Here is a 25,146-nt window from a genome sequence, read left to right as displayed (position 1 = left end):
AGTTAAACAAAGGTTGGAGTGCAACAGCCTCAAATGTAGGAGTTTATAAATTAAATATTGCGACTAGAGACAACTTGACATTGTCTTCCCTTATGGAAAAACCAGATGAATGTCACATGTTTTCATGTGATGACGTGATCTTATGTGAAGTTAATGTGATAACATGTGACAACATGAAAAGCAACGTGATAACATGAAACTATACATGTGAAAACGTGTGAAGCTTCCAAAAACAAGTTTTCACATGATTTCTTATCTGAAATTTCACGTGAAATCATGTGCTTTTCCTATGTGGTTTTCCTGTCAGGGTTCAAATGCTCTCCTTATTTTAAACATAATACTTTATTCAGGTGAAAAAGGTCATTTATTGGCCGAATCTGGCAATAGTATCCAATTCAATAAAGGAAGCCAATGACTGAGCGGGAAAAGATGGACCACTTCCAAATAATTTTTAGATGGCTTGTTGTGCCAAGGCAATCTGAAGATTAAAAACATCTCTTGAATTACAACGACACGCCACAAAATAAAATTAATGCAGTATTTTCATTAAAAGAATTCAGTCTCAGAGTGCTTCACTGTCCATTAGATAAAGGGGGAGGTAAACACGAGAAAGTACCGTGATGCTTGTGTCGGGTACAGGCTTTTAGGCAAATACACAGCATCACACCGCGGCCCCGTGCAATTCAATCACACGTCCCTCGCGGAGTGGTTGGTGAAGCAGCATACCAATGTGGGAATCTGGGGAAAAGTGTTTGAAGCTGCCGAAAGAATAATTCAGTTACCCAATTTATATACTACAATTGACTTGAGTTAAGAAAAATTAATACAACCACATAAGACAATCACGTATTTTTTAGAAGCCTCTTTTTAAATGTGGAGTTTTCAGATACAGTTCAATATATCATTGCAACCTCAATTTAGATTTGATTCTGTTGTCAAAGTGGGCTACTTTTCAAATTGCAGATCAGATCCCTCGCAAATTTTCCAAAACTAAGGCCACATAGGAAATCAGAAACACATGTCGCGTCAGATTTATGAAAAGCCTTGAATTGAAACGTCTTCAATTGAGAACAGACGGCCATATTAACATAGTCTGGACGAGGTGGTTAATAAATACGGCTGCAAGCACCTCTCATTGGAGTATCAGATAAAGGGTTGGAAAATGCTTTAATCTGTGTGTTTTTTAATCAACCTCTTTCAGAAGATAAAAGATTTTTCAACAATTATTTCGCTTTTTTTTTTGCAAGTATGCATAAACTACCTGCATAAGGGATTTTCCAAACCATCTTGATAGGCCCTAAAACTGAATTCACAAACAAGCCATTTAACCGAATAAGCAGACTGATTAAACCTTTTACTTCGACATCAAAGAATGGGTTTTAATTAAGCAAATGAGTTGTTTGATAAAAACTAAATTCACCGGTCTATACCACAGTTTAACTGCACTTCATCATGAGAAAGATAGGCTTTGTTTTATGATTATGAAGCGCTTTAGGCTATATATTCAAATTCAACGCCTCAATATTGAAGTCATAAAAAATAAGGGGCATACGTTTTATTGAGTTATTTTTTCTTTCTCAATTCTTGTTCTCTTAATTTGCTCACCTTGTTGCCAGATGTTCATTATCAGGGCACGGAAGGAAAAAACTGGTACCATCAAACACATTTATTAGACAAAGTAAGCCTTTGACCAGTAGGCTACGCTACAAAATGGTTTGTGTCATTAGTGCCCCCTTTATTTATTTTGTATTTTTTATAGAAATAGACACTAATGATTTCTACATTGTTATATAAATTATGGTGCTACTAATATAGTGTCAAATGTAGGCTATACCTTAATGGTTTCCTTATCTTATGGTGTCCTTTCGAAATACGGACGAGCGCAGCAAAAGATGCTGAACAATCACAAGTCGAACTTCGAGCTGGTCTTGAGCTCTTCTGCCACCGTTTGGATATTTCAAGCAACTACCACATTGGATTCTTGTGTCTGGTTTCCATTGACATTTATTGTAATGAAATATTGATTTCACACAAACGTACAAAAAGCTACATATCAACTCAAAAGAAAAAATATTGACAATGTTCACGAAGTTCAGTCAAATTAACATCTAACTATATTTACTGGCTCAAAGCAGAAATCCAATATGCATTGGATGGACCCAAGTAATCAGTTAAAAAATAAAACTCTCAAAACAATTGTTTAAAAGGTTATTCATTTTAGGGAAGCTCAAACATGCAATTTTCTTGCTAAATGTATATCCATAGTATTATGGTTGAGATAAAAGATACTTGCGCAAAACAGGATTTTTTTTAGGCTCAAAGTATGTGTTCAGAGGCCACAAAGTTTGTGACTATTCCGAAGTTTTAGCTCAAAGGACTGTACAAAACACAATATTTTGCCTCTCATATCAGCTTGTTGCCTTTTTATTAGCTGGTAGTTAATAAGGCAGAGACATACTTTGAGCCCTTTAACTTGTGTAAAACAAATTCATGCATCACAGTCAATTGGTCTGCAATGTAGGCCCCATAATAAACACAATAATTACAAACCATATTTTGTATGAACTTTATCTTTAATGAGCCTTTTCAGCTCCATTTTAATACTACTAAGTATCATGAAGCACACAAATTAGTAGTTGATATATGGCACACAAACAAATGTAATTAATGGCTTGGCTTTAACTACATGCACCAACCTAAATATTCTGCAGATTGCCTTTCCTTTCTCAGACTCTTTGCCTGTTTTTATTCTCTGTTCTTTTCTAATGCAGCTTCCATCCCCTAAGTTCCCTTACAAAAACACAAGCCTATGTTATAAAGCTAATTGTAAAAACGTTAAGTCCTTTTGAGATACATGTTAATGTTTGTTGGCTAAATAAAAGTGCACTATGCCCTACTAGCAGTAGGATGCTTCTGTAGAAACGGTTCTAGAAACGCTGTTTTCTTTTCAATGTTCAATGATCTCACATCTTAAGGTGAGGGTAATTCATCTAACCATAAAGGCATACAATCAGAGTTTAGTAACTCTAGTACACATGTTTTACCCTTATAATAACCCAAAATATAAGGTTGTGTTACGCAATTTGTTGTTTCGGTTGTCGTTTCAGTCTTTGTAAACAATAAATGTGTATAGCTTAAAATGCCTGGACTGTCCATCATTGCACACAGAGCACTGTCCATGAGTGATTTGAATTGTCCAGTGATTTGTCCATGAATTTGAGTGATTTGAATTATCCAGTGATTTGTCCATGAATTTGAGTGATTTGAATTATCCAGTGATTTGTCCATGAATTTGAGTGATTTGAATTGTCCAGTGATTTGTCCATGAATTTGAGTGATTTGAATTGTCCAGTGATTTGTCCATGCATTTGAGTGATTTGAATTGTCCAGTGATTTGTCCATGAATTTGAGTGATTTGAATTGTCCAGTGATTTGTCCATGAATTTGAGTGATTTGAATTGTCCAGTGATTTGTCCATGAATTTGAGTGATTTGAATTGTCCAGTGATTTGTCCATGATTTTGAGTGATTTGAATTATCCAGTGATTTGCCCATGATTTTGAGTGCTACCCAGCACCATCCCTCAGCTTTAGGCTATTAAATAATGTGGTGGGGCTGCAACTCAGGATTGCATCTTCAACCCCTGAGTTAAACATACTGTCTAGGCCTACACACTGATAGGCTACAATGATCAACTCATATTTCAACATTAAGTGCAGGCAACAACATTATAACTCACAATCCTGATCTAGCCTATAATCTGTATCCACTCATCCTAGGAGGGAGAGAAGTCAGGAAGTGGAGGAAAGGGAAAAGGAAGGAAATAACATTGGAGGCAAGACACTGTCTATTGTGATACTGTTTTCAGACTGTAAACTGTGTTGTTCTTTAAATTTACCTTGACTATATTAATATTGAGAAGGAGGAGCTTTATCATGTCATGTTTCTGTGATGCAACACTACATGACCAAAAGTTTATGGACGCCTGCTCGTTGTACATCTCATTCCAAAACCATGGGCATTAATATGGTGTTGTTCCCCCTTTGCTGCTATAACAGCCTCCATTCTCCTGGGAAGGCTTTTCACTAGATGTTGGAACATTGCTGCTATAACAGCCTCCACTCTTCTAGGAAGGCGTTCCACTAGATGTTGGAACATTGCTGCTATAACAGCCTCCATGCTTCTAGGAAGGCGTTCCACTAGATGTTGGAACATTGCTGCTGTAACAGCCTCCACTCTTCTAGGAAGGCTTTCCACTAGATGTTCGGACATTGCTGCTCTAACAGCCTCCACTCTTCTAGGAAGGCTTTCCACTAGATGTTCGGACATTGCTGCTCTAACAGCCTCCACTCTTCTAGGAAGGCTTTCCACTAGATGTTGGAACATTGCTGCTGTAACAGCCTCCACTCTTCTAGGAAGGCTTTCCACTAGATGTTGGAACATTGCTGCTATAACAGCCTCCACGCTTCTAGGAAGGTTTTCCACTAGATGTTGGAACATTGCTGCTATAACAGCCTCCACTCTTCTAGGAAGGTTTTCCACTAGATGTTGGAACATTGCTGCTATAACAGCCTCCACTCTTCTGGGAAGGCTTTCCACTAGTTGTTGGAACATTGCTGCTGGGACAAAGCTTCCATTCAGCCACAAGAGCATTAGTGAGGTCGGGCATTGATGTTGGGCGATTAGTCCTGGCTCGCAGTTTGGGGTTCCAATTCATCCCAAAGGTGTTAGATGGAGTTGAGGTCAGGGCTCTGTGCAGGCCAGTCAAGTTCTTCCACACCAATCAAGACAAACCATTTCTGTACGGACCTCGCTTTGTGCACAGAGGCATTGTCATGCTGAAACAGGAAAGGGCATTCCCAAACCGTTGCCACAAAGTTGGAAGCACAAAATCATCTAGAATGTCATTGTATGCTGTAGCATTAAGACTTCCCTTCACTGGAACTATGGGGCCTAGCCTGAACCATGAAAAACAGCCCCAGACCATTATTCCCCCTCCACCAAACTTTATAGTTGGCACTATGCATTGGGGCGGGTAGCGTTCTCTTGGCATCCACCAAACCCAGATTCGTCAGTCAGACTGCCAGATGGCGAAGCGTGATTCATCACACCAGAGAAGGCGTTTCCACTGCTCCAGAGTCAAATGGCGGCAAGCTAGGCTTGTGTGTGGCTGCTCGGCTATGGAATCCCATTTCATGAAGCTCCCAATGAATAGTTATTGTGCTGACATTGCTTCCAGAGGCAGTTTGGAGTGTTGCAACCGAGGACAAACTATTTTTTACAGCACTTGGCAGTCCTTGTGTGACCTACCACTGCTATGGAGATTGCATGGCTGTGTGCTCGATTTTATAGTCCTGTCAGCAACGGTGTGGTTGAAATAGCCAAATCCATTCATATGAAGGGGTGTCCACATACTTTTGTATATTTGGTGTATATTCGGTTAGATTTTGGCCAGATTTTTTACAAATAATTTCCTCAGAGTCAGGTTTATCATTCGTTTCTGGCTGTGGAGTAGCCTTTTCACTGGATAAGGTATGGGAGGCTATAAACAAAATAGATGGGGGTGCAGTATTATAAAAAAACAAGAATATAGTGTAACCAATCAAAGACAAGAATTTTCAATAAAGTTTTCAACGGTTGGCACGAATGACCGTGTTGACTCTGTAATCAGTGCTCAGTTTTAGCACCTGTTTCCTTATTCCAACTCGAAAGGAAACTTTCGAACTTCATGTTTATCTTCTACGCGGAAAGTTATGAAGCTTTGCATATTTATAGTTTTTTTATTTACAACATCCTTAAAATGCAGAAAGCCTTGAAGAAGTATTTTGTAAACATGGACGAGTATCTAGCCAGCATCGGTCTATACAGGAAAATGATGGCACGAGACGCGTCCTGTCTATTTCGAGCTGTCTCTGAGCAGGTAGGCTAGAGCAATTTAGCAAAATGTTTTTATACGTCCCATTTGACGTTCAACGTTCAGAATATAATATATTACATTTATCTGACTGAATTCATGGTGTGCGAATAGAAAGTTGTCTTTTTTTCAAAATAAATGGTCGTTTGGGAACTCATGGGTTCATTTAGCCTGCCTGTCTTCGGCTATGGTTCATTTGGCTGACTGAAATTATTGCCGAGGCCAGAGTTAAAATGTGAATTGCACAACACTATGCTCCAAGGCGCAAAAAGGGGATTGTCGAATAAGAATTACAGGTGCACTATGTAATGATTGATTTCTTTCCTCCAAGATGTATTACTCTCAGAATTACCATCAAAAGATAAGGAAAGACTGTGTCACCTTCATGAGAGAGAACCGATGCAACTTTGAACCTGTAAGTTGACTTCAAAATGTTTAAGGGTAGGGACGTCCCAAGAATTCCAGATAGCACTGATTGCTTAAAATCTAAGTCTAATGGCATGCTTTATCTCCTAGTTTGTTGAAGGGTCGTTTGAGAAGTATCTGGAACGTCTGGAGGACCCCAAGGTATGTTTATAGAACTACATGTTATAAAAGCACATTGCACAAGCCATGGGTCAGATTCAGACCATATGAAAGGTCATGTACATACTGTTAAATATGTTTTTCTCCAGGAAACCACTGGCCAAGTTGAGATAAAGGCTTTGTCGTCGTTGTACAGGTAAGTGCTGCACAATGTGTTATCAGTTAAACATCACCTGCCACATTGTACAACCTTTGTGTTGGCCGACAGGATATTGTCAAATGTCATATGGAGAATTAGATTTATGTGAAATGCAGTTTAATGTAACCTGAAATAAGTTTGTGTTGGCCGTGTGGCAGGCGGTGCTTCCTTGTATACAGGTATCCTGGGAAGCCACCAACGGAGATAACTGAAGTAGACTACATGGAGAAGGTAAGTGTGGTTATTCACTGCCCACGCCCTGAAACATCTTAAATGCCTGACTAATGAAGTAATTACCAGGCAAAACTGAACCAGGTTGCTAATTGAACCAGGTGTGTGGATAGGAGGTGATGTGTAATACAGAAGTATGTGGACACCCCTTCAAATTAGTGAAGTTGGCTATTTCAGCCACACCCGTTGCTGACGGGTGAAAAACGTTGAGCACCCAGCCATGCAATCTCCATAGACAAACATTGGCATTAGAATGGTCCGTACTCAAGTGACTTTCAACGTGACACTGTCATAGGATGCCACCTTTCCAACAAGTCAGTTTGTCAAATTTCTGACCTGCTAGAGCCGTCCCAGTCAACTGTAAGTGCTGTTATTGAAGTGGAAACCTCTAGGAGCAACAACGGTTCAGCCACAAAGTGGTAGTACACAAACTCACAGAACGGGATCGCGGAGTGCTGAAGCACATGGCGTGTAAAAATCGTCTGTCCTCAGGTGCAACGCTCACTAGAGTTCAAAACTGCCTCTGGAAGCAACAGCGGCACTGTAATGTTTTTTTGCTCTGTGTATATAGCTAGAGGGGTGACACGGGACACCCAAACGAATAATACAGCTTCAACACCTAGGCAAGATGTCAAATTAATGGAGCATCTGTTAGTCTCAAAGCTGAATATACAGTTTAGCTTCATGGGAGCAGGGAGCTTCATGAAAAGGCTTACCATGGCTGAGCGGGCGGATACAAGCCTAAGATCACCATGTGCAATGCCAAGCGTCAGCTAGAGTGGTGTAAAGCTCGCCGCCATTAGACTCTGGAGCAGTGGAAGCTAGAGGTCGACCGACTAATCGGAATGGACGATTTTAATTCGGGGCGATTTCAAATTTTCATTAACAATCGTAAATCGGTATTTTTGGACACCAATTTGGCTTTTTTTATATATATTTTTTTAACACCTTTATTTAACTAGGCAAGTCAGTTAAGAACACATTTCTTATTTTCAATGACAGCCTAGGAACAGTTCAGGGGCAGAACGACAGATTTTTACCTTGTCAGCTCGGGGATTCAATCTTGCAACCTTACAGTTAACTAGTCCAAGGCTCTAACCACCTGCCTCTCATTGCACTCTACGAGAAGCCTGCCTGTTATGCGAATGCAGTAAGAAGCCAAGGTAAGTTGCTAGCTAGCATTAAACTTATCTTATAAAAAACAATCAATCATAATCACTAGTTAACTACACATGGTTGATATTACTAGTTTATCTAGCGTGTCCTGCGTTGCATATAATCGATGCGGTGGCATTCGCGGAAGGACTGCCGTTGCTTCAACGTGTACCTAACCATAAACATCAATGCCTTTCTTAAAATCAATACACCGAAGCATATATTTTTAAAACTGCATATTTAGCTAAAAGAAATCCAGGTTAGCAGGCAATATTAACCAGGTGAAATTGTGTCAGTTCTCTTGCGTTCATTGCACTCAGAGTCAGGGTATATGCGATAATAATAAACGTTTTGTTTTCGAAATGATAGTTTCCGGATTTGACCGTATTAATGACCAAAGGCTTGTATTTCTGTTTGTTATAATTAAGTCTATGATTTGATAGAGCAGTCTGACTGAGCGGTGGTAGGCACCAGCAGGCTTGTAAGCATTAATTCAAACAGCACTTTCCAGCAGCTCTTTGCTGTGCTTCAAGCATTGCGCTGTTTATGACTTCAAGCCTATCAACTCTCGAGATTAGGCTGGTGTAACCGATGTGAAATGGCTAGCTGGTTAGCGGGGTGCGCGCTAATAGCGTTTCAAACGTCACTCGCTCTGTGACCTGGAGTAGTTGTTCCCCTTGCTCTGCAAGGGCTGCGGCTTTTGTGGAGCGATGGGTAACGATGCTTCGAGGGTGGCTGTCGATGTGTTCCTGGTTCAAGCCCAGGTAGCGTCGGAGGGGGATGGAAGCTATACTGTTACACTGGCAATACTAAAGTGCCTATAAGAACATCCAATAGTCAAAGGTATATGGAATACAAATGGTATAGAGTCCTATAAATACTATAACTACAACCTAAAACCTCTTACCTTGGAATATTGATGTCTCATGTTAAAAGGAACCACCAGCTTTCATATGTTCTGAGCAAGGAACATAAACGTTAGCTTTTTTACATGGCACATATTGCACTTTTACTTCTCCAACACTTTGTTTTTGCATTATTTAAACCAAATCGAACATGTTTCATTATTTATTTGAGGCTAAATAGATTTTTATTGGTGTATTATATTAAGTTAAAATAAATGTTCATTCAGTATTGTTGTAATCATCATTATTACAAATAAATGTAAAAAATCGTCCGATTAATCGTCATCTGCTTTTTTCTTTTTGTCCTCCAATAATCGGTATCAGCATTGAAAAAACAATTGGTCGACCTCTAGTGGAAACGTGTTTCTCTGGAGTGATGAATCACGCTTTATCTGGTAGTCCGATGGACAAATCTGGGTTTGGCGACGCCAGGAGAACGCTACCTGCCCTAAAGTTTGGAGAAGGATTAATGGTCTCAGGCTAGGCCCCTTAGTTCCAGTGAAGGGAAATCTTAATGCTACAGCATACGATGTTCTAGACGTTTCTGTGCTTCCAACTTTGTGGAAACAGTTTGGGGAAGGCCATTTCCCGTTTCAGCATGACAATGCCCCTGCGCAAAAAAAAGCGAGATCCTTACAGAAATCGTTTGTAGAGATCTGTGTGGAGAACGACTAGCCTGCAAAGACCCCTGACTTCAACCCCATCAATCTTTGAATTGAAACTCCGACTGCGAGCCAGGCCTAATCGCCCAACATCAGTGTCGACTTCACTAATGCTCTTGTGGCTGACTGGAACGAGTCCCTGCAGCAATGTTCCAACATCTAGCGGAAAGCCTTCCCAGAAGAGTGGAGGCTGTTATAGCAGTTGGGGGGACCATTTTAATGCCCATGATTTTGGAATGAGATGTTTGATGAGTAGGTGTCCACGTACTTTTTGTAGTGTGCTTTGGTTTGTCCACTAGATGGTACTGCTCTCATTTGAGAAGACTACAGCCAAAGATGGTGTATATAAATGAAAATGGGGTTCATTCAGGCTGCTTACCATTGGAAGCAACAAAAAAAGTCAGTTCCAGTCTCGGTAACTTGGTGTGTCTCCCATAGACACCAACGCAATAGCAGCTGGGTTTGGTCTACTTCGTTCATTGAACCAGGGGGAAAAAAACAGCAAGTCATGCTTAAGTCTCTGTTACCTCTATTTCTCTCTTAGTTCGTTCTCTATTCTGTAGACTATATGTTCCCAAACTTTTCTTTTTGTCCCGTACCCCTTCAAACATTCAACCTCTGGCTGCGTACCCCCTCTAGCACCAGCACTCTCAAATGTTTTTTTGCCATCATTGTAAGCCTGCCACACACCAACACACTATACGATACATTTATTAAGCATAAGAATGCGTGTTTGTTACAACACGGCTCGTGGGAAGTGACAGCGCTTATAATAATCATCAATATATTTAGCTCTATTTAACAATCTTACATAACCTTATTTGTTCATCACAAATTGGGAATAACTCACCACAGGTTAATGAGAAGGGTGTGCTTGAAAGGATGCACATAACTCTGCAATGTTGTATTGGAGAAAGTCTGTGTTAAATATTTTTCCACACAGTCTACCTGTATTTAATTGTCATGCTAGTGAGGGCTGAGAATCCACTCTCACATAGGTACCTGGTTGTAAAGGGCATTAGTGTCTTAACAGCGTGATTTGCCAAGGCAGGATAGTCGGAGCGGAGCCCAATCCAGAAATCTGGCAATGGCTTCTGATTTTTAAATTCAATTTTCACAGAACCGCTTGTTGCAATATAAATGGACTGTTTGAAAATGTGAAGTAAAAATACTTTTTATTTTATTTGGCGTACCGCCGACGGCAGTTTGGGAATAACTGCTGTAGACAATTTGATTTGGGGGGACTCTTTACCATTTTGATGAATGGTTAAGAGTAAAAATGCATTCCACTTCACACTTCTGCTCTGACTGTTGCAGATTCTGCTGTGTTGCTCCAACAATGGCCATTATGATGTTGTGTACCCCAGGAACTACCCCATCCACGCAGCTCTGTGTCAAGGTCTGTACTCTCACTCATCAGAATTCAGAAAAATCAGTGGAGGCTGGTGGGAGGAGTTATTGGAAGACTGGGTCATTGTAATGGTATAGATGGAACCGTGTCATACATGTCAAAGATAAGGAAACCACATGTTTGACTAATTTCAATGAGCCCGTCCTATACCGTCCTATAACTCCTTCCACCAGCTCCACAGCAGTGGATAAATCTTCACTCTAAGTCCTATAAATTGGCTACTCATTTATTTTAGTTACTCAATATTTTAAATGATCAGTACTTTCATGTGTAGTGAATAGGAAATGTACAACCTTTTTCTCCAACTGGATCCAGCTCTGTTGTATGAGCTGCTGTACACACAAGTCCTTGGTGTCGGCGAGGCAGAGGTGCAAGGAGCCTTGGAAGGGTTCCATGGCGGAGGTCGTCGCTATAGGAACAGCCTGTCGGTGTGCAGTGAGGATGCAGGCTATGACACCCCTGAGGACAGGGGTCAGACTCTGAGGTGAAGTTGTGCTCTGCACACCACTTGATTTCCATAAAGCCCTCTACACTAAACCTAAGTCTTACAGTTGCTAGTTACTTGGGTCATTCCATAAAAGAGTCCCTTTTGCATCCCTTTGATATTTTAACTTGTGCACCAATATTGAGTTTTAAAAGCCTGTTTATATTAAGTGCCCTATTAATATAGACCACATGGAAAATTCAATACATACTTTTAACTAAAGACCTGGTAAAGTGCCAAAATTCAGCATTTTGACATGTCCTACTGTGTACCCTCTGACTTCTAGGAAAATGAACACACTTCATCCCAAAATGGCCACGTTTTTAGCATCATTGTAAATCCCTAGGTATTTTTTTGCTTTGACAGTTATTTCTGAAGATTATTATATACATTGAAAAAAATAAAGATAGGTGTAGATCAGAATCTGGTGCGACCACCATTTGCCTCATGCAGGGTGACATTTCGTTTACGTAGAGTTGATCAGGCTGTTGATTATGGAGTGTTGCCCCACTCGTTAATGGCTGTGCAAAGTTGCTGGATATTTCCGGGAACTGGAACACACTGTCATACACGTCAATTGAGAGCATCCCAAACATGCTCAATGGGTGACGAGTTCGATGAGAATGCAGGCGATGGAGGAGCTGAGACATTTTCTGTAGCTTATGCCTGCCCATACCATAACCCCACCTCCACCATGGGGCACTCTGTTCACAATGACATCAGCAAACCACTCGCCCACATGACTCCGTACACTGTTTTCCATCTGCCTGGTACAGTTGTAACCGGGATTCATCTGTGAAGAGAACACTTCTCCTGTGGCAGTTGCCCACGACGCTGGAACTGCAGTCAGGTCAAGACCCTGGTGAGGACAACGAGCATGCAGATGAGTTTCCCTGAGACTGTTTCTGACAGTTTGTGCAGAAATTCTTCGGTTGTGCAAACCCACAGTTTAATTAGGTGGCTGGTTTCAGATGATCCCACAGCTTAAGAAGCCGGACGTGGAGTTCCTGGGCTGGCGTAGTCTGCGGTTTGTGAGGCAGGTTGGACGTACTGCCAAATTCTCTAAAACGACGTTGGAGGCAGTTCATGGTAGAGAAATTAACTTTAAATTCTCTGGGAACAGCTCTGGTGAACATTCCTGCAGTCGGCATGCCACTGTCGTGTTGTGTGACAACACTGCAGGTTTTAGTGGCCTTTTTTATATGGGCCTCCCGAGTGGCGCAGCGGTCTATGGCTCTGCATCTCAGTGTGCATCACAAAAGGTTGTGATTGGGAGTCCCGTAGGGAGATGCACAATTGGCCCTGTGTCGTTAGGGTTTGGCCGGGGTAGGCCATCATTGTAAATAAGAATTAGTTAACGGACTTGCCTAGTTAAAGGTTTTTCAAAAATTATTATAGACCCTTTTCTGTGTTTGAAACCATTGCCGCACGAGGGCGACGCGCAATTTGTGGCAGACCAAGGAGTTCTTATAGAACGGCAGCCCAAAAACATTAAGCATATGAGAACCCCAAAAATATTTTGTAATATAACCGGAAGTCTACGCTGTTGAATGGGATGGCCATGGCTTTCTTGATGCCGCCAAGAGATGCGTGCGACGTCTGTCGTGTGCTGGAAAAGGGTCTGCACCTGTGTAATGATCGTGCCACGCAGGTCTGGTGGCTGGATTATCTTGACAAAGGAGAAATGTTCACTAACGGGGATGTAAACCAAATTTGAGAGAAATATGCTGGAAAATTTCTGGTCTTTCTATTTCAATTCATGAAACATGGGCCCAACACTTTTTACATGTTGCGTTTTTTTTTATGCTTTGTTCAGTAAAAAAAAAAGTGATTCAATTTAAAGTTAAACTTGTCCTTCCATTTTAAGGTCAACCCGGTTTGTAATACGTTTTCCGAAAGAAACGTACAACATCTAATAGTCAAATCGTTCAATAATGTTCAAGTATGAGCTGGTTTTAATGTTTAATGTTTAGTACACTCCATGTGTATTGTAGTCATTGTATGAATTTTGTTTATCAGGTTTTTGTAAAGTACCATTTCTCTACACTGTTTACTTTCTTGTAGGGATGATTGGGAGTTCAATGGGCACAGTCGCACAGAGGAAAAAGCCCGACCTGGAGCAGAGGAAGCAAAGGTGGCAACGTTTTCTATAGCGTCTATTGTTACCACTGAGTTGTAGTTTATAACATTTTTTGACGAAGACTAGATTCTAGGAACACAAATCCAGTTTCTTTCTCTTCCTAAGACTCCAGATGGACCAGCTAAACTCTCTCTCCCGTACAAGGTGCTCAAAGCACTGGATCCTGAGATGTACAGAAATGTCCAGTTTGACGTATGGCATGACAGTCGCAGAGGTATGCCATGTTGCCCCCTTCTGTTGGGGTTTCTTGTGGAACTGCTGAATTAATGAGACATTAGTCATAAACGACAAGATTCACACAGAGCAGACCTTTTATCCGTGGGGTTGATATGTTATACCGTACATTCATTTCTTAATGTAGAGCAGTTGTATAATTGGGTATTCTGGAATGGCATATAATTTCTCTGAAACAGAGATGCAGAAAACTGATTACATGGTGTTTGCTGGAAGACAGTACTTCTTGGGAGACAAGTGTCAGGTACAGTAATCCAATTTGTCCACTAAATTAATATTGTTTTGTGAATAGAAAAAAAATACTCCAAATGAATAAGGGTAGCCCATGTCTTCCATGCAGGTTCGTCTAGACCCCAAAGGGAAGTATTACAATGCCTTCATTCAGGAGGTGGGCACTCACCCCAGCGCTGTGACAGTGTTCATCGAAGAGCTTGGAGAAAAGTGAGATACTTGTCCCTTTAAAAAACACCCCCAATTGAACTGACTTACACATAGGCACTTCTACACAGCACCCATCAATGTGTGCTTATTTTAGTTTTCTGGCACATTCTTGTATTAGAGCAGTAAGAGGAACTGCCCCTCCCTACCGTCAGGCTTTGCTCCAAATCTACACCCCAACCCGAGTACTCCGTTCTGCCACCTCTGATCTCTTGGTCCTCCCACTCTACCCAGTACAAGGGCAGAGTCCTTGCTCAACTTCTGACCCCCCCCCCCCCTCTGACTGCGGATAGCTACTTTATTGAGGAAAATGTGCTTACTGTATGTGGTTGTCCCACCTAGTTATCTTAAGATGAATGCACTGGAAGTCACTCTGGATAAGAGTCTGCTAGATGACTAAAATGTAAATGTACCATCCCAAATGGTTCAGTCATACAGTATGATAGATGCAGTGGTTCACCATCAAGAAGGTGCTCTTTTCAATATTAGGTTTATGAGACCTCTCTATACCCCTTTCAGACATCTTGTGTCTCTGACTAACTTCAAGCCTGTGAACCCTGTCCCTGCCTGGAACATCACCCCGAGCCGCAAGGGACCATCATACAGCCGGCCTGAGCAGTATCCTGGAGAGATGGGTCAGTATGCCCTTTAACCGTTAGATGGTCTTAGTATGTTTTTATTAACACTGAACATCGTATTGGCCTTGGACCATTGAAGACCTGTACAACGGTTAGCCCTTCTGTATGTTAGATTCAGAGTTGCGGGGCCGGCGGCGTTTCTTTAAGAAACCCAGAGGGAAGGAGATGCTGATGGTGGCTGGCCTGCCTCCCCGCTTTCAATCAGGCCCTGGCGGCCTACCCCCTGGGCGTGCCCCTGGCATGCATGCCCCCACACCACCAGAGACGATGCCCTACGAACACTATCGGCCTCATCTTCCACCCAGGCCCCTGCGAGGATATGGCCCACCCAGGTTGGTGTGCTTTTAAATTTGACAGATATCACTCTAAAACACCTTTACGCCACTGCTGTACTTCACCATGACTGAAGGTCATGTTCCTTACCGTTGATTATATTCTGCTGATATCTATGCTGTTGCCAATCTGGGTTCTGTTCAGAAGTTCAGCCCGTTTCCTGAACAATCATCCCCTCGTTGGGTCGGAGATGACATACTACCCTCACTCAGGAAAACGCTGCTACCACAGCTTCGACAACTACTCATTCAGGTCACGGTAATACGCCTTTTATCGTCTTAGCAATGTCAAGCAGAATGAGCAATTTGAGCTACAGTAACTTTGGATATTACCGGTGGCCCTGCCCATAGAGAATGTAGTCATGGTTCGTCATGACGTGGTGTTGTGGCTATAAAAGTACGTATATTCATTTGAGCTCTTGCAGCCGAAGCAGGCGCCAGATCCCTGCTATCAACAAGGAGTGCCAGTTCAGCTACGTCCCCGAGACAGGACAGGAGGCACAGGACATGGAAGGAACAATCACCTTCTATGAGATTGAGGGGGGAGATGAAACTGCCTTCCCTCCATTGTCGGTAACTATGTAGCCAGCCCAGAAGCCCTCAGGCTACAGACTTGATAGTTGGGAGCATTAGTATTCAAGTCAACCTGCTGTCTACTTTTGTAACTGTCTCTTTAGGGACAGACTGTAGAAAATCCTATGGTTCCAGCACTCCCTACATTCTGGGTGCAGCAGGGGCCGAGCCCCATCCCCACATCTGGTAAACAGGCCTTGACCTCATCAGAGGAGGACGCTGACGAGAGGAGCAATGGTGACGACCAGGGTAGGCCAGCCTGTCCAGTGACACAGTCTTGATCACAAAAAATGTATTTGTTTTTGAGTTTGAATGTAAATGGTAAATCCTTGGTGTGTCTCAGGTGAATATTCAGAGGAGTACATCTATACTGGTGAAGGTGAGTGTGTTGACATCACCTGCTTGTGAGGTTTCTGTGAAGTTGGTGAAGAGCTGGTAGGACAGTCCTTGGCCACCATTTTATTATATGCTGTTCTGTAGATGTATTTTCAACAGATTTCCATTAGGTTATTGGGCTATTCCATTTCCCAACTGATTCTGTCATTTGGTAACAGTCAAGGCTCACAATTTGAAGACCCCTTGTACAATATGGATAAACGTTCACAAGTCTTTTTAAATCATCTTGCAGACACAGGGTTCCAGAGCCCATCTGTGTATGCTGCGGCAGAGTCCACTGCCAACCTGGTACTCTTCACTTGCTTTTTTGAAACTTTTAATAACTATAAATGTGGGATGATATAATTTCCCATTCATGTCAATTTACTTGCTTTTTATTGGGGTTGATTGGTTTGATTGTATTCCTGTCTCCATTTGTTTTGCCTGCCTTTACAGACCATTGAAGAGGGAGGATCTCGTGCTGGCTCACCACAAGAGGGCATGGCTAGCTATAGCTACACTCAGTCACAGCAGGTACTAGAAGCTTTACAATCCGCTTTACCCAACTCCTCAATTGTCACATTTTGTCAGAAAAAAACATCAGGTTTTAAGTTTACTCAAACTGTAGAAGGTTCATTTTCTTTGGACAAAAGTTACTTGTATGGCTTGACTTTTTATGTGAGTAATCAGACCCGTTGCTATGGGACTCATTTGTGCGGTGCATCCTGTTTCCATTGATCATCCTTTAAATTTTGCTCTAACTTGATTGGAGTCCACCTATTGTAATTTCAATTGTTTGGACATGATTTGGAAAGGCACACCTGTCTATATAAGGTCCCACAGTTGACAGTGCATGTCAGAGCAAAAACCAAGCCATGGGGTCATGGTTTGTGTTGAGGCACAGATGTGAAGGATACCAAAAAAATGTCTGCAGCATTGAAGGTCTCCAAGAACAGTGACCTCCATTGAAGAATGGAAGAAGTTTGGAACCACCAAGACTCTTCCAAGAGCTGGCTGCCTGGCCAAACTGAGCAATTGGGGGAGAAGGGCCTTGGTCAGACAGGTAACCAAGAACTTGATGGTCACTGACGGAGATGGTGGTTCTTCTGAAAGGTTCTCCCATCTCTGCAACACCCCACCAATCAGCCCTTTATGGTAGAGTGGCCAGACTGAAGCCACTCCTCAGTAAAAGGAGAAACAAGATTTTCTGGTCTGATGAAACCAAAATGGAACTCTTTGGCCTGAATGCCAAGTTTCACATCTGGAGGAAACCTGGCACCATCCCTCTGGTGAAGCGCAGTGGCAGCATGCTGTGGGGATGTTTTTCAATGGCAGTGACTGGGAGACTAGTCAGGATCAAGGGAAAGATGAACGGAGCAAAGTACAGAGATCCTTGATGAAAATCTGCTCCAGAGCACCCAGGACCTCAGACTGGGGTAACGGTTCACCTTCCAACAGGACAATGACCTAAGCACACAGCCAAGACAATGCAGGAGTGGCTTGGGACAAGTCTCTGAATGTCTTTGAGTGACCCAGCCAGAGCCTGGGCTTGAACCTGATCTGAGAGACCTGAAAATCAAATCCAATTTTATTTGTCACATGCGCCGAATACAACAGGTGTAGACCTTACAGTCAAATGCTAACTTAAAGCCCTTAACCAGAAATGCAGTTAAGAAAATACAAAAAATATATATAACTTTAAATAAATTAGAATAACAAAGAGCAGCAGTAGATAACAATAGCAGGGCTATATACAGGGGGTACCGGTATAGTCAACGTGCGGGGCACCGGTGTCGAGGTAATATCTAAGAGGTTATTAAAGTGACTATGCGTAGATCGGGTAGCAGCAGCATAGAAGTGGCTGTACAGCGACGCTCCCTATCCAACCTGACAGAGCTTGAGAGGATCTGCAGAGAAGAATGGGAGAAACTCTCCAAATACAGGTATGCCAAGCTTCTAGCGTCATACCCAAGAAGACTCGAAATGGTAATCGCAGCTAAAGGTGCTTCAACAAAGTACTGAGTAAAGGGTCTGAATACATATGTGATATATTTTTATACATTTGCAAAAATGTCTAAACAGCTTTTGCTTTGTCCATTATGGGGTATTATGTGTAGATTGAGGGGGGAAAAACATCTGAATCCATTTTAGAACAAGGCTGTAATGTAACAAAACGTGGAAAAAGTCAAGGTGTCTGCTTGCGCGCACACAATACCAGTCAAAAGTTTTGACACTCATGCCAGGGTTTCTTTTTTTTTAAACAATTTTCTACATTGTAGAATAGTCAAGACATCAAAACTATGAAATAACACATGGAATCATGTAACCAAAAAAGTTTTAAACAAATCTCAATATACTTTTTATAGTTGAGTTTCTTCAAAGTAGCCACCATTTGCCTTGACATCTTTGCCTACTCTCAACCAACTTCATGAGGTAGTCACCTGGAATGCATTTCAATTAACAGGTATGCCTTAAGTTAATTTGTGGAATTTCTTTCCTTTGTTTGAGGCAATCAGTTGTTGTGACAAGGTAGTGGTGGTATACAGAAGAGAGCCCTATTTGGTAAAAGACCAAGTCATATTATGGCATGAACAGCTCAAATAAACAGAAATGAAGTTGTCAATCCAGGAAATGTCAAGAACTTTCAGATTTTCAAGTGCAGTCGCCAAACCATCAAGCTCTATGATGACACTGGCTCTCATGAGGACCACCACAGGAAAGGAAGAACCAGAGTTACCTCTGCTGCAGAGGACAACTTAATTCTAGTTAACTGTACCTCGGATTGCAGCCCAAATAAATGCTTCAGAGTTCCAGTAACACACATCTCCACATCAACTGTTCAGAGGAGACTGTGTGAATCAGTTTTGTGAGATGCAGAGTAGGTGAACGGCTGATATCTGCATGTGTGGTTCCCACCGTGAAGCATGGAGGAAGAGGCGTGGGGATGCTTTGCTGTTGACTTAAAAAAAAAAAAATGTTCATTTAGAATTCAAGGCACACTTAACCAGCATGGCTACCACAGCATTCTGCAGTGGTATGCCATCCCATCTGGTTTGTGCTCCTTACACACATCCAGGATGTGTAACAGCTATTTGACCAAGAAGGGGAGTGCTGCATCAAATTACCTGGCCTCCACAATCACCTGACCTCAACCCAATTGGACCGCAGAGTGAAGGTAAAGCAGCCAACATCTGCTCAGCATATGTGGGAACAACTTCAAGACCGTTGAAAGCATTCCAGGTGAATGCCAAGTGTGCAAAGCTGTCAAGGCAAAGGGTGGCTACTTTGAAGAATCTCCCAAAAATATCTATATATATTGCGATGTGCAAGATTTCACTCTGCCAAACAGTTCGCTTCACACTCTTACCGCGTAGTAGCTGCGGGATCAAAACAGCCAACGTTAACCATGCTCTTAGTTGCGGAACTTGACTACCTAGCCTGTTTTACTTTGCATCTACGTCATGTGGCTGACTACTTTTATTTTTTAAGCACCTTGTTTGTCAATTGTAGTCAAATTTTGTTTTGTTTCCTCAGGTGGTGGTGAAGTCAGCAGTCATGTCTGCACAGGCTTTAACCACAGCCCCAGCAACTATCTTCACCTCTTCCTCTAGCAGCTCTCAGACCCTTCCAGCACCAATTGCTTCACCCTCAAACTATCCTCAAGGGGCTCCCATGCCCCCACACGCAATGGGCAGACAAGGTACCCACTCTAAGGGTGATGGTCAGACCAAAGGAGTTATTAAGCCCTAATACCTAACTGATGCCTATTTTCTCTTGTTTGTAGTTTCATCCATTCAGGTTCCTCCTTCCTCTCCCTGGTTTGTGAATGAGATGGGGGAAGCGGTCAGCACCATACCCCCTCCACCTTACTCCTATGACCCCAACGGCAACGACCTTCCACGAGGTTAGACATGCCTCCCCATGGCACGTGTTTAAATTCAACTTCTTATGGTTGACTTTGAAGATGTGACGGTAACTAAATGTTTTTCTCTTTCTGTAGATGGCAAGGTCCTCCAATATTACTTTAATTTAGGAGTCCAAGTAAGTGATTATAGTATGTATGGGTGAACAGTTACTTGGCATGAGACACTAGACATGTCTTTGAATGAAAACAACCTGTACCTTTTGATTTCTATCCATGTTGAAACAGTGGTACCAGCAGAGCTATTGGCATTCCATGGTACAGATGCAGCAGACGTATCAGCAGCCTAATGCCGAGCAACAGTTCCAGTCCTACTCCGGAGCCCCTCCTCCCTCTGATCACACAGTCCCCCAGTCCTACCCAGAGACTGGGAGAGCAGGGCCTGATGGCCAGGGAGATGTTCTTGCCAATGGTCAGCGTCACCCCTCTGCCTCCAGACCTCATTATGAAATGGCACATCTGCATTGAGCAAGATCTTAAGTGTCACAATCTTACGACCTCAAGTATTACATGTGACTTATTTTCTTACCTTGGTCCTCACCCACCACCTTTTCCTTCCTACCAGGCACCCCCCTGCCCATGGACCCTCCCTCAGCAGGAGCCCCAGGCACAGTGTTCTACCCCTTGCTTCAGGACCAGTGCAGCCAACCCCCCCTCCACACCTACGAGCCTTATGTTCCGATGCTCTCTGCCACCTACCATTACCTCACACCCTGGAACTCAGGCCCTGCCCAACCACATGTGCACGCATCCTACTGCCCCTCCAATCACCCAGTCAACTATGTCACTGCACCCACACACCCAGGGCACTTTATTCCTCCCAGCATGTAACCAAGCACTGGGGGAGGGAGGTGGGTCCCTCTAACTACCCACATTCACCATATGTCACCCTATGTCATGTGTAACGTTTGTTCCACTTTTCTTCTTTTGAAGTTTGCATGTTTTTGAAGTTTGCTAGTCAGTGGCTGTCTGAAATGGCACCCTATTCAAAAGTAGTGCACTATGTTGGGCAGTGGTTCCCATCCTTTTTCAGTTACTGTACTACCAACTGAATTTTGCCCTGAACTACCCCCTACTGCATTTTACCAGTAGGACAATGGTCTCATGAGTCTTCTCAAGTACCCCCAGAGGTACTATTACCCCAGTTTGTGTACCACTGATGTAGGGAATAGGGCACCCTTGAAAAAATGGTGCACTATATAGGGAATAGGGGTCCATTTCAGACACCCTCTGATCCAGTGTTTACAGAATGTTTAATACATTATTTTCATGTTTAATTAATAAAACGGTTTTGTTTCCCAGAAGTCAAAAGTTTATCATTTGAGCTGTCCTTTTTAGAGCAGGGCTCTCAACCCTGTTCCCTCTAGGTTTTTGCGCCAACTGTAAACTCTGAGATTCCTGGAAGACTGGACAATCAAAATAAGTCTTAATGTTAACATTAATGCTTCCCACAGTTGTCAAGTCGTCTGGATTGCAAATATTTTAAGCTTTAATATGATACACTAAATTATCAAACTCAGCAATAAAAAATGACCTCACTGTCAACTTATGTTTGCTGAAAATAAATGTGTAAATAGTTGTATGAACATAAGATTCAACAACTGAGACAAACTGAACAAGTTCCACAGACGTGACTAACTGGGGGAGGGTCAAAATCAAAAGTAAGTCAGTATCTGGTGTGGCCACCAGCTGCATTAAGTACTTCAGTGCATCTCCTCATGAACTACACCAGATTTGCCATTTCTTGCTGTGAGATGTTACCCCACTCTTCCACCAAGGCACCTGAAAGTTCATGGACATTTCTGGTGGGAATGCCCCTAGCCCTCACCCTCTGATCTAACAGGTCACAGACTTGCTCAATGGGATTGAGATCCGGGCTCTTCTCTGGCCATAGCAGAACAATGACATTCCTGTCTTGCAGGATATCACGAACAGAACAAGCAGTATGGCTGGTGTCATTGTCATGCTGGAGGGTCATGTCAGGATGAGCCTGCAGGAAGGGTACCACATGAAGATGTCTTCCCTGTAATGCACAGCGTTGATTGCCTGCTGTGACACACCGCCCCAGACCATGATGGACCCTCCACCTCCAAATCAATCCTGCTCCAGAGTACAGGCCTCGGTGTGACACTCATTCTTTCGACGATAAACTCGAATCCAACCTTCGATACTGGTGAGACAAAACCACGACTTGTCAGTGAAGAGCACTTTTTGCCAGTCCTGTCTGGTTCGGCAACGGTGGGGTTGTGCCCATAGGCAACGTTGTTGCAGGGTGATGTCTGGTGAGGACCTGCCTTACTACAGGCCTACAAGCCCTCAGTCCAGACTCTCTCAGCCTGTCCGTCCTGTCTCCCTGTTGTGCTGTCTTAGGCGTCTCACAGTATGGACATTGCAATGTATTGCTCTGGCCACATCTGCAGTCCTCATGCTTCCTTCACACCTAAGACATGTTCACGCAGATGAGCAGGGACCCTGGGTATCTTTCTTTTGGTGTTTTTCAGTCAATAGAAGGGCATCTTTAGTTGTTCTAAGCTTTCATAACGGTGACCTTAATTGCCTACCGTCTGTAAGCTGTTAGTGTCTTAACGACCGTTCCACAGGTGCATGTTCATTAATTGTTTATGGTTCATTGAACAAGCATGGGAAACGGTGTTTAAACCATTTATGATATGAATGATATGAAGTCATTTGGATTTTTACAAATTCTTTGAAAGACAGGGTCCTGATAAAGGGACGTTTCTTTTTTTGCCGGGGAGGCAGGGTAGCCTAGTGGTTAGAGCGTTGGACTAGTAACCGAAAGGTTGCAAGTTCAAATCCCCGAGCTGACAAGGTACAAATCTGTCGTTCTGCCCCCCACTGTTCCTAGGCCGTCATTGAAAATAAGAATTTGTTCTTAACTGACTTGCCTAGTTAAATAAAGGTACAATTTAAATATACATTTAAAATTTAAAAAGATTATAAAGTAATATGTATCAGTCATTAAGACATTTGGGCTTGCTTAGCTGCAAGTTCTATGATGTAAACTCAGATACTAGAGGAATTTCATGTTTACATGTTGTCCAACAAGTGTTAAGGCCATGATTGTTTAATTTAAACCTTTAAATTATTCAAATATCTAATCAATCTGAACTTTTTGTTTGCTTTTATAGAACTCACTGTGTCAGGACTAATTTTGCCTTTCAGCATGTTTCAGAAGATGTTTCAGAAGATTCAGAACCTAAAACAATATTTATCAAGAAAATGGTATTAGGTGTAGCACAACAAATATTTTAATAGTTTAAGCATGTGTTGCAGAACAGTGATTCAAGTATTGACAAATGTATCTTAAGGGGGTTAGCCATTAGTGACCGGTGACAAGCTACTGACTGAGTTGACAACAGCTACTCAAAACAGACATATTTTTGCCTCCAAGATCAATTAAAAAAAAAAAAAACATTGTAAAATATGGGAAATTATTAATTTAAATCCCCAATTAAAAACAAACGTTCTATTAGATCTTTCAGCACTCTGACGGAGTTTGTTTTACAGATTTGACAAATTGCATATGTTCTACTTTTATTCAAGCGGTATACACAGTAGCAATATAGTTTCTCCTAAGTTGCTTTATGATTCTAAAACCTCATTAAAATGAACATATTTGAACCATAGACTGAGTTATCTAAAGCCACATTTTTTTGGGGGGGCATATTAGATTTGAATCTGTTTTTCCTGAAGTCTGAACAGCCAAAAGCCACATGGAATCAGACATTTCAAGCCACATTTCAGCATAGGTGGTTTGAAGTCATAAATCTGATTCCTGGGCATGCGATGGTCAAATCTGATTTATTTGCCCTGAAGTGGTTTTTAGACTTTTGAGATATCTTGTTACTTGCTAGCTACTCTGACTGGTTGACAAGAACATGACGTGGTAGCTAACGAGCTTGTTAATGGTTTACAAACAAATTAGTGAATGTACTACAACGCTAAACAGCTGCCTAGCTTGCTAGTTTACTGCTGTGGCTAGCCAAAAAGGACTTGTTTTGAAAGTTGGCTTGTCTCATCCTTTGAGGCTTCTACAAAGCTAACATTTGTAATTGTTTTAAGATGGTCATACCATGGATCATAAACATATTTGATAAAATATTGAATTTAGCCTTCACTACTGTAGCTGATAGAACTGAATAACATGTTCATAAATGGCAACTACCTCCATACTTCCATTTAATTTGTATGGGTTACCTTGTCTTGTTGCAATACCTGTAATCAGGAGATGGTATAGCTAACCCTGCTCATTTCTGATTCATTTTGAGTTTTTTAGGAGTCACAGTTTTGAGAAAAATATTCCTTAATCAGAGGGCTATTGCAAGAAACAACATTTTCAACACTTTTGGGGGGAGTTAGACATGTTGATCCTATAGGACTGCGGCATTTCCTGGCACAGAGCCTGACAGGGAAATTAACAATACTAAAAATATTTTTACAAATGACAAAAAAAATGTTTTCCTTAATCAAATTCACCTATAAAATAAAGTTTCCCTGCCGGACAAGGATTGTCCCTAACTTTCAAGAATCTTTGAACTAACCTGATTAAGCTGATCTACCAGCTTCTTATTAGAATCAGGTGCGCTTGATTAGGATTGGAGAGAACATTTACCATAAACAGGGTTGGAGAGCCCTGCTTTAGAGAAGTAATTTGGTACGATGATGGTATCTGAGGGCCAGGACCCGGGACAGCACACAAGACCGATGTTGCTGCTACCCTTCCTGTCATAATCAGCACCATGGAGAGTGCTAGCTCACTGGTACTCAGGCAGTTTTGTTCACTGAGCTTGGCTGTGTTTACACAGGCAGCCAAATTCTGATCTTTCCCAATTATGGGCAAAATAGCTGATCTGATTGGTCAAAAGATCAAATGCAATTAATAAACTGTTCATTTTGAATTGATGGGATGGCACATTATCTAAGGTGAGTCCTGAATACTGTAACTAGCAAATGCATTGATCTGTCACTAATAACCCAGAGTATAGCTA

The 25,146-nt window shown here is 42.0% G+C and overlaps 1 protein-coding gene across 5 annotated transcripts; it reads left to right on the top strand.

Moving 5' to 3' along the window:
- The first annotated feature begins 5,642 nt into the window (after positions 1-5,642).
- LOC115125615 (putative bifunctional UDP-N-acetylglucosamine transferase and deubiquitinase ALG13) lies at positions 5,643-21,441 on the top strand. 5 transcript variants are annotated; one of them, XM_029655135.2, is made up of 24 exons: positions 5,643-5,919; positions 6,245-6,328; positions 6,430-6,480; positions 6,588-6,634; positions 6,796-6,868; positions 10,908-10,989; positions 11,317-11,485; positions 13,550-13,619; positions 13,731-13,839; positions 14,039-14,103; positions 14,200-14,300; positions 14,817-14,932; positions 15,048-15,267; positions 15,413-15,520; positions 15,702-15,840; positions 15,945-16,089; positions 16,184-16,219; positions 16,469-16,524; positions 16,672-16,749; positions 19,750-19,915; positions 20,000-20,119; positions 20,216-20,256; positions 20,366-20,549; positions 20,703-21,441. In XM_029655135.2, the coding sequence occupies exons 1-24, from the start codon at positions 5,728-5,730 to the stop codon at positions 20,966-20,968; spliced, it is 2,718 nt and encodes a 905-aa protein (XP_029510995.2). In that variant the 5' UTR covers positions 5,643-5,727; the 3' UTR covers positions 20,969-21,441. The 5 variants fall into 5 exon arrangements, with proteins under 5 accessions (XP_029510995.2, XP_029510993.2, XP_029510994.2 ...); XM_029655133.2 differs by having other exon boundaries at positions 15,693-15,840; XM_029655134.2 differs by having other exon boundaries at positions 15,413-15,526.
- The last annotated feature ends 3,705 nt before the right edge of the window (positions 21,442-25,146 follow it).

This window comes from Oncorhynchus nerka, linkage group LG19, assembly GCF_034236695.1.
Source record: "Oncorhynchus nerka isolate Pitt River linkage group LG19, Oner_Uvic_2.0, whole genome shotgun sequence".
Lineage (NCBI taxonomy): Eukaryota > Metazoa > Chordata > Actinopteri > Salmoniformes > Salmonidae > Oncorhynchus > Oncorhynchus nerka.
Note: the sequence above shows the minus strand (reverse complement) of the source record. Positions and strands in the feature narration are given on the sequence as shown.